The sequence below is a fragment of the Globicephala melas genome, chromosome 9, assembly GCF_963455315.2.
Source record: "Globicephala melas chromosome 9, mGloMel1.2, whole genome shotgun sequence".
Lineage (NCBI taxonomy): Eukaryota > Metazoa > Chordata > Mammalia > Artiodactyla > Delphinidae > Globicephala > Globicephala melas.
Window position 1 is genome coordinate 46786742 of NC_083322.1, and position 11623 is coordinate 46798364.

Here is an 11623-nt window from a genome sequence, read left to right on the forward strand (position 1 = left end):
CACTGATTTTATACAAACCAATAAAAAAACGTACAGCATTTTAGGGGACATAAAAAAACAATGGCTACCCTACATTATAAATTCTAGAATGAAACAGTTTTTGCCTTGTGGTGTTTTAAGAAAAGCCACAAATTTTAAAAGATGCTATTCAAGAACACTCTGAATATGTGTTTTTAAGTTGTTTAAACTTTTTCCCTTTTACAATAGCCTCATTAACTGGTCTTAACTAGTCTCCTTTCTCTCCAACCTACCTTTCTTTCTGTGCTTTTTCCAAAATGCAAGTCCGATCCTGTTTTTCCTTGTTTAAAATCCCTCACTAACTCCCTGATACCTGAAGAATAAAGTCTGAACTCTTTACATAGAAGAGTAAAGATGTTTGGTCTGGCTTCTGCTTCCTTCCTCAACCTGGACTCTCACTCTCCCTCCTTCTTAACTAGAATCCTGAAAAACAAAACAAAACACCTTATAATTCCCCAAGCACACCTTACTGTTCTGTCAGCCAGTAATTCCCATGGATTCCCTCTGCTTTTCTTATGAGGCCTTTCCTACTCCTCTGACTGCCTGGAAAACCCCCATTTGCCTTTCAGAGCTAAGTTCCAGCATCACCTCTAGGAAGCCCTTCTCCCAGAATTCCTCCTTCTCTGCATCTCTCTCTATGTACATCTCCTGTTGCATGTACCACACTGGGTTTTCATTTGCCTCTTCAATTGCCTTCTTCCTCTATTTGACGCTGAGCTCCTTGAGGACAGGAATAATGTACGATTTATGATTGTAGCAAACCCCTTAGCACAGTTCCTGGCACTCAGTAAATGTTCAGCGAATTAGAATTAAAATCAAATTGTCCCCTACCTTATACCCACACCCCTGTCATTTGTGTGTATATTCAAATACTACAATTCTCAAGGAATGCAAGTACACACCAGAATGTCTTCTAGGAAATAGACTAGACATGCTGAGATGATGAATAGTTCAAAACAATGCCCATCAAATGAAAGGATGCATTGTTTATGTCCACTGAAGACTATTTCCTTTCTGTGTTACATAAGAGAAAAAAGGAGAAATATTCTGGGAAAAAAATTTATGGAAGGGGTTGTAGAAGTTTCATTATCTCACTGGCTGACTAGTGTGTCCTGTCCTTTAAAAAAAATTGAATTCTCAGTATTTGAGGGTTTTTTTCCCCTTTTCTGAAAAAAACATACAGCTTGCTTCTTGAAAACAAAGGCAATAATAAACAATAGCAACTCCCAATTTTACTCTGATTATTTGCCAAGAGTCGTTTTAGTTCAGGTGGTTCTATTTCATGAAAGAGGACTGATGAGCTTAAAAAGAAGGCTACTAAATTAAGCTACCCAAATATGCACTTAGTTAATACTCAGGGGGCTAATCTATTGTATTATTTAAACTATAAATTGGATGGCAGATCTATTTGCTGAGGTATAACAGCTCAGCAATGATGCATAATTTTCTCTTAGCTATTGAGTTGTTTTCAATAATCTATTGAAATTTAACCAAGAACCATTTCATTATGGGAAGTGAATAAATACTAAGAAGGCTAACATTTAAAGTATAATCTGCACATGGAGAACAGGTTTTAAAAATTAATGTTATTGAGGAACAAAGAGGAATGGGGGGTTACCTTTTAAACAATAACTTCGTTGTTTCAATTTGAAGCATAACCAGATTTACAAAGTTGTTTGTGGGAATAGTAAATGGAGCCAGTAAACAAACAAGGTAGAGCGTGGAGTTGGGTAGAGAAGTGGGCAGCATGAAGGAACAAAATAAAGTTGTGTTGCAGTATTGCTACGTTGTCAGCTGGACTAAGGGCATTATTTTTGCCTTGCACTCTTTCGTTTAGCAGTAAAGACAGTGTGCCTTGTTCTGTTTCAACAAATGGCATCATTGAAAATGTTCCACCGTTTGCCATATTTTGTCTTCTAAATTCCTGGAACCTGGGGGCATTTGCGGGTCTGGGGTCCCCTTAGGCTGTGTGTCAGGAACACAGTTGAATGTAGATACCCTCTCTGGTCAGGAGTGGCCCCAAAAAGACCACCTTTGGAGTGTCTTAGGGGCTCTGATACACAGAAGGATCCTGACAACTTGGTGGTGTGGTCTTGAAACTATTACTGCCAGTAATACTAGAACTCAGTGGGGACAGGCAGGAACGGAAGCAGGCAACAGGACCTTCTTACCTTCCTGCAAATATTTGAAACCCAGACCATCTGATATCCTGCGCCAAAGTTTCAGAGAAGATAATTTACCCATTTGAACGGATATTTCTTTGATTTATTTTGGGAAAGGGGAAGAATGCCTTAATGTCTCATGTTTCCCCAGGAACATCAAAATGTCAGAGAACCAGTGGTCTGAGAGTAAACCAGCTTGGGAGGGAGGGGAGCCACTGATCTGTAGTGTTTGCCAATTTCCGTGGTGTAAATCCTCCCACCATGGCTGATTTCAGGCTACCAACATGATGTCACCAAATGTGGAGTGGGGCAGCCACGTGCATAATCCAATCTCCTAAACCAGTGGGAAAGAATTCCAGCACACCACTGCTGGAGCTAGCCTGCACTACTGTTTGCAGGAAGCAAAATTTTGGCAAGCTGGCTGGCTCTTGTTTCCATGTTAGCCAGAAGACAGTGAGCCAGGATCTAAGTCCTCACAACACTCCTGGCAGAGAGCATTTGCTGCTATAACCTCTGCCCTCTCCTCCCCCATTCTCATTCTCTCTTCCCAAAGAAAACTACAAATGTGGATCATAAAGCTAGATATTGAGTAAGGGTAGTTAATGAACTGGATTGTGCTTTTTATCCTCTTGTGGATATCTAATACACAAACTGGACATGGAGGGAGTAAAGTTTTGATTACTTTTTGATTGCATGAAACCCTATGTTTTAAAGTGGGTTCTTAAAAGGGAAAAAGGACACAACAGCTTTTGCCATTCTGCTGAGACAAGTAAGGTCTTGCTTGCTTGACATTTCTGTGTGGGGAGAAGAGGGTGTTTGGCATTGCATGAGGTGAAAGGGGGTGGAAAGAATGGCATGGATCCTGGTGTTGTCAGGCTTAAGGGATACAATTCACTCTAGACAGTTAAGCCTATTGACAGAGGTTTGATTTCTTATTTAAGTTGCTTTCTTACTTTAACTGGAATATTCTTTCCCATGGGAAGGAAAGATTCATAGCACGGAAATAAAAGAAGCCTGGAAGAGAAATATTTCCCCTCCTAAAGAAAATATTATAATCTATCTTTCCCCTTCTAAAGAAAATATTATAACCTATCTTTCTGAAGAAGTATAGTAAGGAAGTTTACAGTTCCTAGTAACTTCTAATCTTTCTCTGCTCTTAAAGGGAAAACATATTCCTTTGACCATAAAAATTCAGATAATAATAGTATGATGACCTTTGGTTGAGTGCTTATTATTTACCTGTATGATACGTGGTGCAAGCTTAATACATATCTGTGGACCAAGTGCCATGTAACATTTTATATGCATTATTTCTATGAATTCTCACAGAAAGTTAAATATTCTTAACATGACTAACCATTCCAGATCGCCTGGCACTTTTTCAGTGTTAGCACTAAAAGTTTTATGTTTGCAGTAACTCCTCAGTCCTGGGCAAACTGGGACAACTGGTCACCCTAATTCTTATCTCCATTTTACAGATGGGAAAATAGAGTTAGTTAAGTCATTGTGCCCAGGTCATGGAGCTGGGCTCCAACCCAGATCTGCTAAATCCTGAGTCCATGCCTTTAAGCTTTTATTGTTGTTCTTAATAGAGTGGGGTTGGTTTGACCCATGCTATTATTGTGTCATAATCAAAAGTGGAAATCCGAAATTATGATATTGTTGCAACTGATTAAGTTAGATGGTGCACCTAGAGAGCCTCTTGGGAACTGTAAGGTAGCATCAAAGCTCTATATTGACTACTCTAGAAACGATGCCACTGCAATGGCTACATTTAGGTCAGCTAAAGCACCCTTTCCCCTCAATAATTATTTGCTACCCTAGAACTTACAGTGGTGAATCTGAAGGCATTTTCCCTGAGTGTTGTGGGAGCAGCCCTGAGCCTTGACCTTCACTTTGTTTTTTCTTTGAAAGTGACTTGCCTCACTCTTCGTTAGGAGGTGGCTGCTAACAAGCTTTGGCTTATTTTTTATTCTCATTACCAAGTACCCTTTCTTTTTAGTGTATTTTTTATTTGAGTACATATTTATTTTATTTCTACTCAGGGTTAGTGTCTGAAAACAAAAAGGTAAGAGTTTGTAAATGTGGAATGGAATAAAAATAATAAAAGAAATTTAGTGTAAATCAGCAACTAACAAACAAGATTCTCTTGAGTGTCTGTATCAACCTGTAGTAGAAAACAAGGACTATAAACTATCCTGTATCACCTGCCTCCCAAATCTGCTTCTGCCATGTGCCTCTCTTCTTCTTTCTTGGTTAATAACATCACTTCTTGCAAAGCTGCACATGTCAGAAGCCTGAAATGGGGAGGATGTTTGTGTGTTGGAGGGTGGGGGGTGCTTTCACTTAAACTTTGTGTCTGAGTAATCACTAATTTTATTATTTCTACCCCAGCATCTCTCTTCCCTTCCCCTTCTCACCATCTGTCACATGAGCGTACATCATCTCTCACCTGGAGATCTAGTCTCCTCATTTGCCTCGTTACTCCAGTATCACTTCCTTCCAAATCAGCCCCCTCGTTACATATTAAGTCATCTTTCTACAATGCAGATCTGAGCGTATCACTACTCTGCTTAAAACCCTCGAGAATATATCCAGAATAGGCAAACCCATAGAGACAGAAAGTAGATTAGTGATTGCCAGGGACTGGCAGGAAGAAGGGAATGGAAAGTGATTGCTAATGAGTATAGGGTTTCCTCTGGGGTGATGAAAACGTTCTGCAACTAGATAGTGGTGATGGTTGCACAACACTGTGAATATACTAAATGCTACTGAATTGTTCACTGTAAAATGGTTAGAATGATAATTTTATATTATGTGTATTTTAACACACACACGCATACACACACACACACACACAAATCCTATAGGATAAGGTCCATGCATCCCAGCAGCATGTCATATGGGGTTTACCTGTTCAACGGTCCCTTCTGCTTTCCCACTAACTCTTTACAATTGGAACCTCTTTTGAATTACTGCACGTGCCATGCAGTTTCATGCCCCACAGTTTTTTGCTTTTGTTTTTTTTTTAATTTATTTATTTTTGGCTGCGTTGGGTCCTCGTTGCTATGCGCGGTCTCCTTCCAGTTGCGGCAAGCAGGGGCTACCCTCCGCTGCTGCGTGCGGGTCTCTCACTGTTGTGGCCTCTCCTGCCGCGGAGCATGGGCTCCAGGCGCGCAGGCTTCAGTAGTTGTGGCATGTGGGCTCAGTAGTTGTGGCTCGCGGGCTCCAGAGCCCAGGCTCAGTAGTTGTGGCACACGGGCTTAGTTGCTCCTTGGCACGTGGGATCTTCCTGGACCAGGGCTCGAACCCGCGTCCCCCACATTGGCAGGAGGATTCTCAACCACTGCCACCAGGGAAGCCCTCCCCACTGTTTTTGAACTCACAGTTTCCTTTGTCTTTAGTGTATCCCTTTCCCCCTCCCCACCCACCATTGTCCGGTGATCTGCTCCTCCAAGACTCCCAGGAAGTCTCCCCTGACACATCTATGTCAACACACCCATTGTGAATTTCCCTCTATATTTCATCTCAAAAGGCACAACTGAGAAACCTTTATTGCCACGTCCACGTTTCTAGTTGCAGGGAGCATTGTATTGTTTTCTAAAACGTAAAGTGGAATGAAGCTTTAAAGTGTTTTGTATAACCCTTTGAAAATTCATGACATCTGGAACACATGAGTTTAGGGGTTTCAGTTCTAGTGTGAAAGCACCCAAAAAATACCGTTTCTGGTGATGAGACCATTTCTATCCAGGAGGCCTTGAGATTAATCTTGTCACATTTAAATATGTAATCATGACCCTGTCACATTTTTTTACACAGCTCTAAAAACTCTGTAGTGATTTGTGTTCTTGATTCGTGAGTGGTGAGTGGCTTGGCTATAAACAGCAGAGTGGGTTTTTTTTCAGCACTCATAAATTTATTTCTGAGGTTAACTTCAGTAAAATGCTGTATGGGAATCTGATAGAGAACATCGAGAATTTTGTGGTATGTGAAAAAGACTTTGTTCCTAAATGAGCTTTTCTTTCCAATCTTAATGACATCATTTATGATGTCATTTGGTCATTACATATGGCAGCTCAGAATTGGACCAGGGATCAGGCAACTCACTGTGAATAAGAATTATAACACCTAACCCCTGTCATCTCTTCTTTACCACTTGTTTATCATGGATGTAGAAGGTGGATGTATGTATGCGAGAGACTGTGTGTGTGTGTGCGTGTGTGTGTGTGTGTGTATAAACACCAGGAGAGCAGATGATCAGGAAAAAATACACTAAGGTGAGGTCATGAGTAGATGTTAACCAAATTTCTCTTTGTATTCTCCCTTGATGTAAAAACAGAACTGCCTGGTTTCTCACAAAATAGAAAGTTGGTTTAAATAGCAGTTCTCAAAGCGTAGTCTTTGGACCAACAGCACCAACGTTACTTTGGAACTGTTTGAAACACAAATTCTTAGGGGCCTCCCTGGTGGCGCAGTGGTTAAGAATCTGCCTGCCAATGCAGGGGGCACAGCAGTCTGCTTTAACAAGCTCAGGTACTTTTATGCACGTTTGTTTGAGAACTACTGTGTTAACTCGCTTAAACCAAGATTTTTCCATGCTAATGTAGGAACACAATGTTCTAGGTTGGTTAGGTTGATGCAAGCATTTTGATCTTGGAATTTGAATACAGATAATTACTGGAAGAATAATTACAACGGCTGATATTTCTTAAGTACCATCCCAGGCCAGGCACTGTGCCAAGTATTCCAATATTATTCCATTAATTCCTTATACAACTATCCCAGGACATAATATTTTATTCTCTGTTGTACAGTTAAGGAAACAGAAACTCAGAGACATGAAGTTAATTGCCCAAGGTCACACAGCTTGCTGTGCCTCTGGTCGTGCTCCTGCACTTTGACTCCCGAGCCCAGGCCATCAAGCACTGTGCTATTCCCCCATTAGTGGCAGCTCTGGTCTGGAGGACAGGATGACCTTTAGCTCCTGAGTACTCAGTTTATTACTGTTCTGGATGGTTGCCACCAAACTCATTTCCAGCTTAAGCAGCTGGGTTTTGTCATAAACATGACTTCGTCAAATGTCCTCGGCTGAGCTGAAGCTGCATAGAAATCGCTCATCGGATTCCTGCCAAGGCCGGAGAATTGGATGAGAAGCTACAGGAAGAGAATTCTAGCCTGGGATAGTGGGGGCAGCAGAAGTTTCCCTCCAGAGCCACATGCACGGGCTCTTGTCACAGATGTGTTTTCTTTCAGTCTGTGACAAAAAGTGGGACATGGGGGGTTTCCAGATGCAAGCTGGAACACAAATGGTAGATGGACGCCACTGTCAGAGCAGCAAGGCACAGGCGACGGCTGATGGAGGGTAGCATAGAGCAGATGTCTCCAGTGGTATATGAGGGGTAAGGGCCAATCTCATTCCTCACCTACCTCAGAGGGCTGTTCAGAGGCGAGTGAAACGTTCTGGGACTAAGCCGTAAAGTTCTGTTCAAAGTAAGGAATTATTGTGTAAGTAATTTGATTAAAAACACTGGTGTTTGCATTAGAAGCCAGGGTTCTAGCTGCTTCCTCCACTTACAATTGTATGACCTGGACAAGCCCCCTTATAGCTCCAAACAGTCTCCTCGACGCTGCTGTGAAGGGTGCTCTCTGCCGTTGTTCAGGGCACAGCTTCTACAGCTGTAAGCTGCAAAATAAAATTCATCTAATAACGTTGATCCACTTATCTCACAGCAAGGTTGGAAGATGGTGGGTGTTGGGGGGAGGTGGTAATATAATCAACACACTATGCAAATATACATATATATATATTTTTTTTTTTTCTGCTTCAGGTCTTTTCAGATTGATGCAGGTACAAGGTCGGCCGCTAATAAAGGGACTTTTTAAAAGTAGCCTTTAATTCTTGATTGTGATTCAGCAGCTAGAAGTCACTGAATGTGATTGCTTTACTGCATGTGTTCACTTACATCAGCCACTACTAACTCCTGTCCGTTCTCCACATGTGCAACAGGACCCCTCAGGCCACAGGGATCTCTCCTGCATGCGGCCTCCCAGCACTCAGTGTCGGTTCTTTCCCTTTTTGAATCATGAAGGCCTGCCCTTGTTGTAGAGAGGTCCTTGGGACATTGGCTGAAGCCAGACTTTCCGAGTGCAGAGCCTGGCGTTAAGGGTGGCCCCTTGTAGGCTCTTGTGTGAGTCTGAACTCACCTCAACTACAGAAGTTTTAAGGATGCTTTATATATCCTGAGAAGTGACAGAGGGGTCCATTGTTATCCAAACTTGTTGAGTTTACCCCTAAGACTAGTGGATTCCGTTATATGTAAATTATACACAGAATTTGGGGAGAAGTATACTGATACCCCCATTTTACTTTGAAATGTGTCAAAAAGATAAGGTGGATTAATAGATGAATAGTGAGATCCATCTGTAAGAAGAAAAGTGAGTGTTAATGAGAATATCTAAATGGTGCATATATGAAATTCTTTCAAATTTGCTGTGTTTGAAAATGTTTCATAATAAAATGTCAGGAGAAATAGAATGTTCTAACTCTTTGCTGCTCAAAAATGGGCTCTTAAAATTTCAACTATCAAGGATTTCTCTTTTGTTATTGTTTTAATTTTTTGGAGGATCAAAATATCTCCTTTATTAATGGTACAGGCTAAGGCGGAAGGTATAGCTTAGTGTGACAGCCAAGTGGACCAGCTAACTGAAGGGTGGAATTAGGCAGATTCCTCCACCCAGTTGCAGGCAGAGCTGGTCTGGGGTAGGTCTCCCCACCTTAGTGCCATAACCGGGTGAGAATTACAGCACAGCACGGAGGCGCAGACAGCTTCGTCCCAAGAGGAAAAAGACAAGGAGGAATTTTCCAGTTCTATACATGTCAAAGATGAACGCAACTTGGTATAAAATTGAATAACTACACAATCTTAAAACTTTCTTACCTTAAGGTACCTATTATTAATGCTATCAAAAGCAGACAATCAACATATCCAAAGGCATGGATTGATATAATATGTTCTTTATTTCATGTAAGCTTTAAGAATACTTAAATCCAAATTAAAACTTGCCATTTATCTGGAATATCCGATTCTCTAGATTTCAGTTTTTCTTCTGTTTTTCTTCTTTAAGGTAATTGTTCGAGGTGGAGGCCACATTTTGCCCTATGATCAGCCTTTGAGATCTTTTGACATGATTAAACGATTCATTTTTGAAAGAGGATGGGATCCTTATTGATGGATCAGCTACTTTCCTAAAAGAGAACGTCAGGGATTTTAATCTTTGAAAAGAAAATTTTCAAAACAGAAAATGTCACATAAATAGGAAAATTATCTTTTTAAATCTGCAAAATGTTTCTCATCAATAAAAATTATCCTTGAAACGAGTGAGGTTCTGTTTTGGAGGATCACTACAAAATTAACTGTAAGAAGGTGCTGTGCGTGAGTTAGAATCACATCTTTTAACTTCAGGGATGGAAAGGATGGATTCTGAGACACCGATTCAGATGGAAATGGATAAATAAATGGGATATTGGGGCCTTGAATAGGAACTTTAAATTCCTTCTAAAATGATGTGAAAAGTGCAGTAAATGAATAAAGTTGTAACTACATCTTGTTCTACAAATAACAGAAAAGTTTATCATACCATATGCATCTGAAGGTGTTTGGTAAATATCCGGTAAGAACATCTGACATCATTCCAGAGGAATGGGTGACCTTATAGTAGTGGTGAGGAAGAGACTTTGGAATGTAGAAAGTCTTAGCAAGAAAGGTAGCTTGGAATTCTTTGAATTAGAAATCTTATATGTAAAAGAAATGATGTACTGATTGACGATAAGCAGAGGATCTTAACCAGAGAACATACTAAATCTTTGCCTTTTCTTTCTTCTTTTTGTTTTGTTTTTTTTAGTTTGTCGGTTCATTTGAAATATACACATTTATCAGACAGCCTGCAGGCCACATTAGTTATGAGACATTTTTAATTGGGGTTTTAAATTCTGTACTTCTTTTAGCCAAATAAAGAATAACCTAATTTTGTATAATAATTGTTGGAATATCAAAAAAATTTGAGATCATCTTGCATCAAGATATATACATCTATAAATATGCATACATGAGTAATTTTCCAACTAAAATATCACATCTCGGCACATCTTTCCTATTTATGCATCACATGCTCACATCTCTAATTCTACAGCACATTTGGCTTTTTCCACATCATTTCCCCCTCATATTACCCATCTATGAATTGGCTCACTGGGGAACTAAATTTAAAAAGTCAAAGCCTCTTGCTGAAGATATTTTATTGAGTTCTTTTAATTTCTCATTTGGTTCCTGATTTCATTCAGGGTTGAGATTTTCCTTTTTTTTTATACATGTTGTTCATTGTGCCCATATACTGTGAGACCTCAAATTGAACATTCTGATCAAAAGCAAATTTTAATTATTGCAGAGAATAAACTGGGGGAAGTGTGCACAAAGCTTTGCATATAGCCCCACATGCAAATTAAATAGTTGCATTTGGTCCCAATAATATGTAGTGGAAAGAGCACCAACTGTGGCTGGGAGACCTGGGATTTGGTCCCAGGTGTGTCGCACATGCACTGGATGTTTTGGATAAGTCGTCTCACTGTACTGGCCTCCCAAAGTCTCAAAGAAGATAGCCAGAAGAGATTTCTGAGGTTCCTTCCAGCTCATATATCATTGTCATAGTTGACAAGGAACCATGTTTGTTTCACCAAGGAACCATGAGACGATATAGGCAAGCCTCACTATTAGTGGATTCCATATTTGCATCCCCTACTGATTAAAATTGACTTGTAATCCCCAAATCAATACTTGCTCACTTTGTGGTCATTTGTGAACATGCACAGAGTGATGACGAATTTGAGTTACCCAATGTGCACATTCTCAGCTGAGGTCAAACGAGGCAACACTGCCTTCTTGTTTCAGCTCTCCTAATGTAAACAAGCATCCTTTTGGCAGTCTACTTAGTGCCACATTTTCTGCATCTTTGTGCTTTTGCTATTTAAAAGGACTCCCAAGCATAGTGCTGAAGTGCTAGTGTTCTTGAGCACAAGAAGGCTGTGATGTGCCTTATGGCGAAAAGATGTGTGTTAGATAAGGTTCGTTTAGGCGTGAGTTATATGCTGTTGGCTATGAGGTCAATATTATTGAAGCAACGATATATGTTAAATAAGGTTTCTTTAACACACATAAAACAAGGTTATGTTTTGATTGGATGACCAAAATGTTGTGACCAAAGGCTAGTAGGAACCAAATCCTGGATTTCCCTGGGAGCAGTGTTTCAGAACTCTAATTCAGTGTTTAGGGAGGTGTTATAGAAAATATCTACAGTGAACAGGCAGAATGGAGTGTTCTTATGGAACACTTAGAGTAGGAATCAACACAAAATCAGAGCTCAATAAGTAGAAGTGGTAGATGTTGTCA

General features: G+C 40.2%; 1 protein-coding gene across 1 annotated transcript in view; it reads left to right on the forward strand.

The window, feature by feature from the left end:
* CPVL (carboxypeptidase vitellogenic like) overlaps positions 1 to 9443 on the forward strand; it is a 99200-nt gene extending 89757 nt beyond the window's left edge. The window contains 1 exon segment of the mRNA XM_060305477.1: positions 9306 to 9443. Within this exon segment, the coding sequence (XP_060161460.1) occupies positions 9306 to 9410 (105 nt within the window). The 3' untranslated portion in view covers positions 9411 to 9443.
* The last annotated feature ends 2180 nt before the right edge of the window (positions 9444 to 11623 follow it).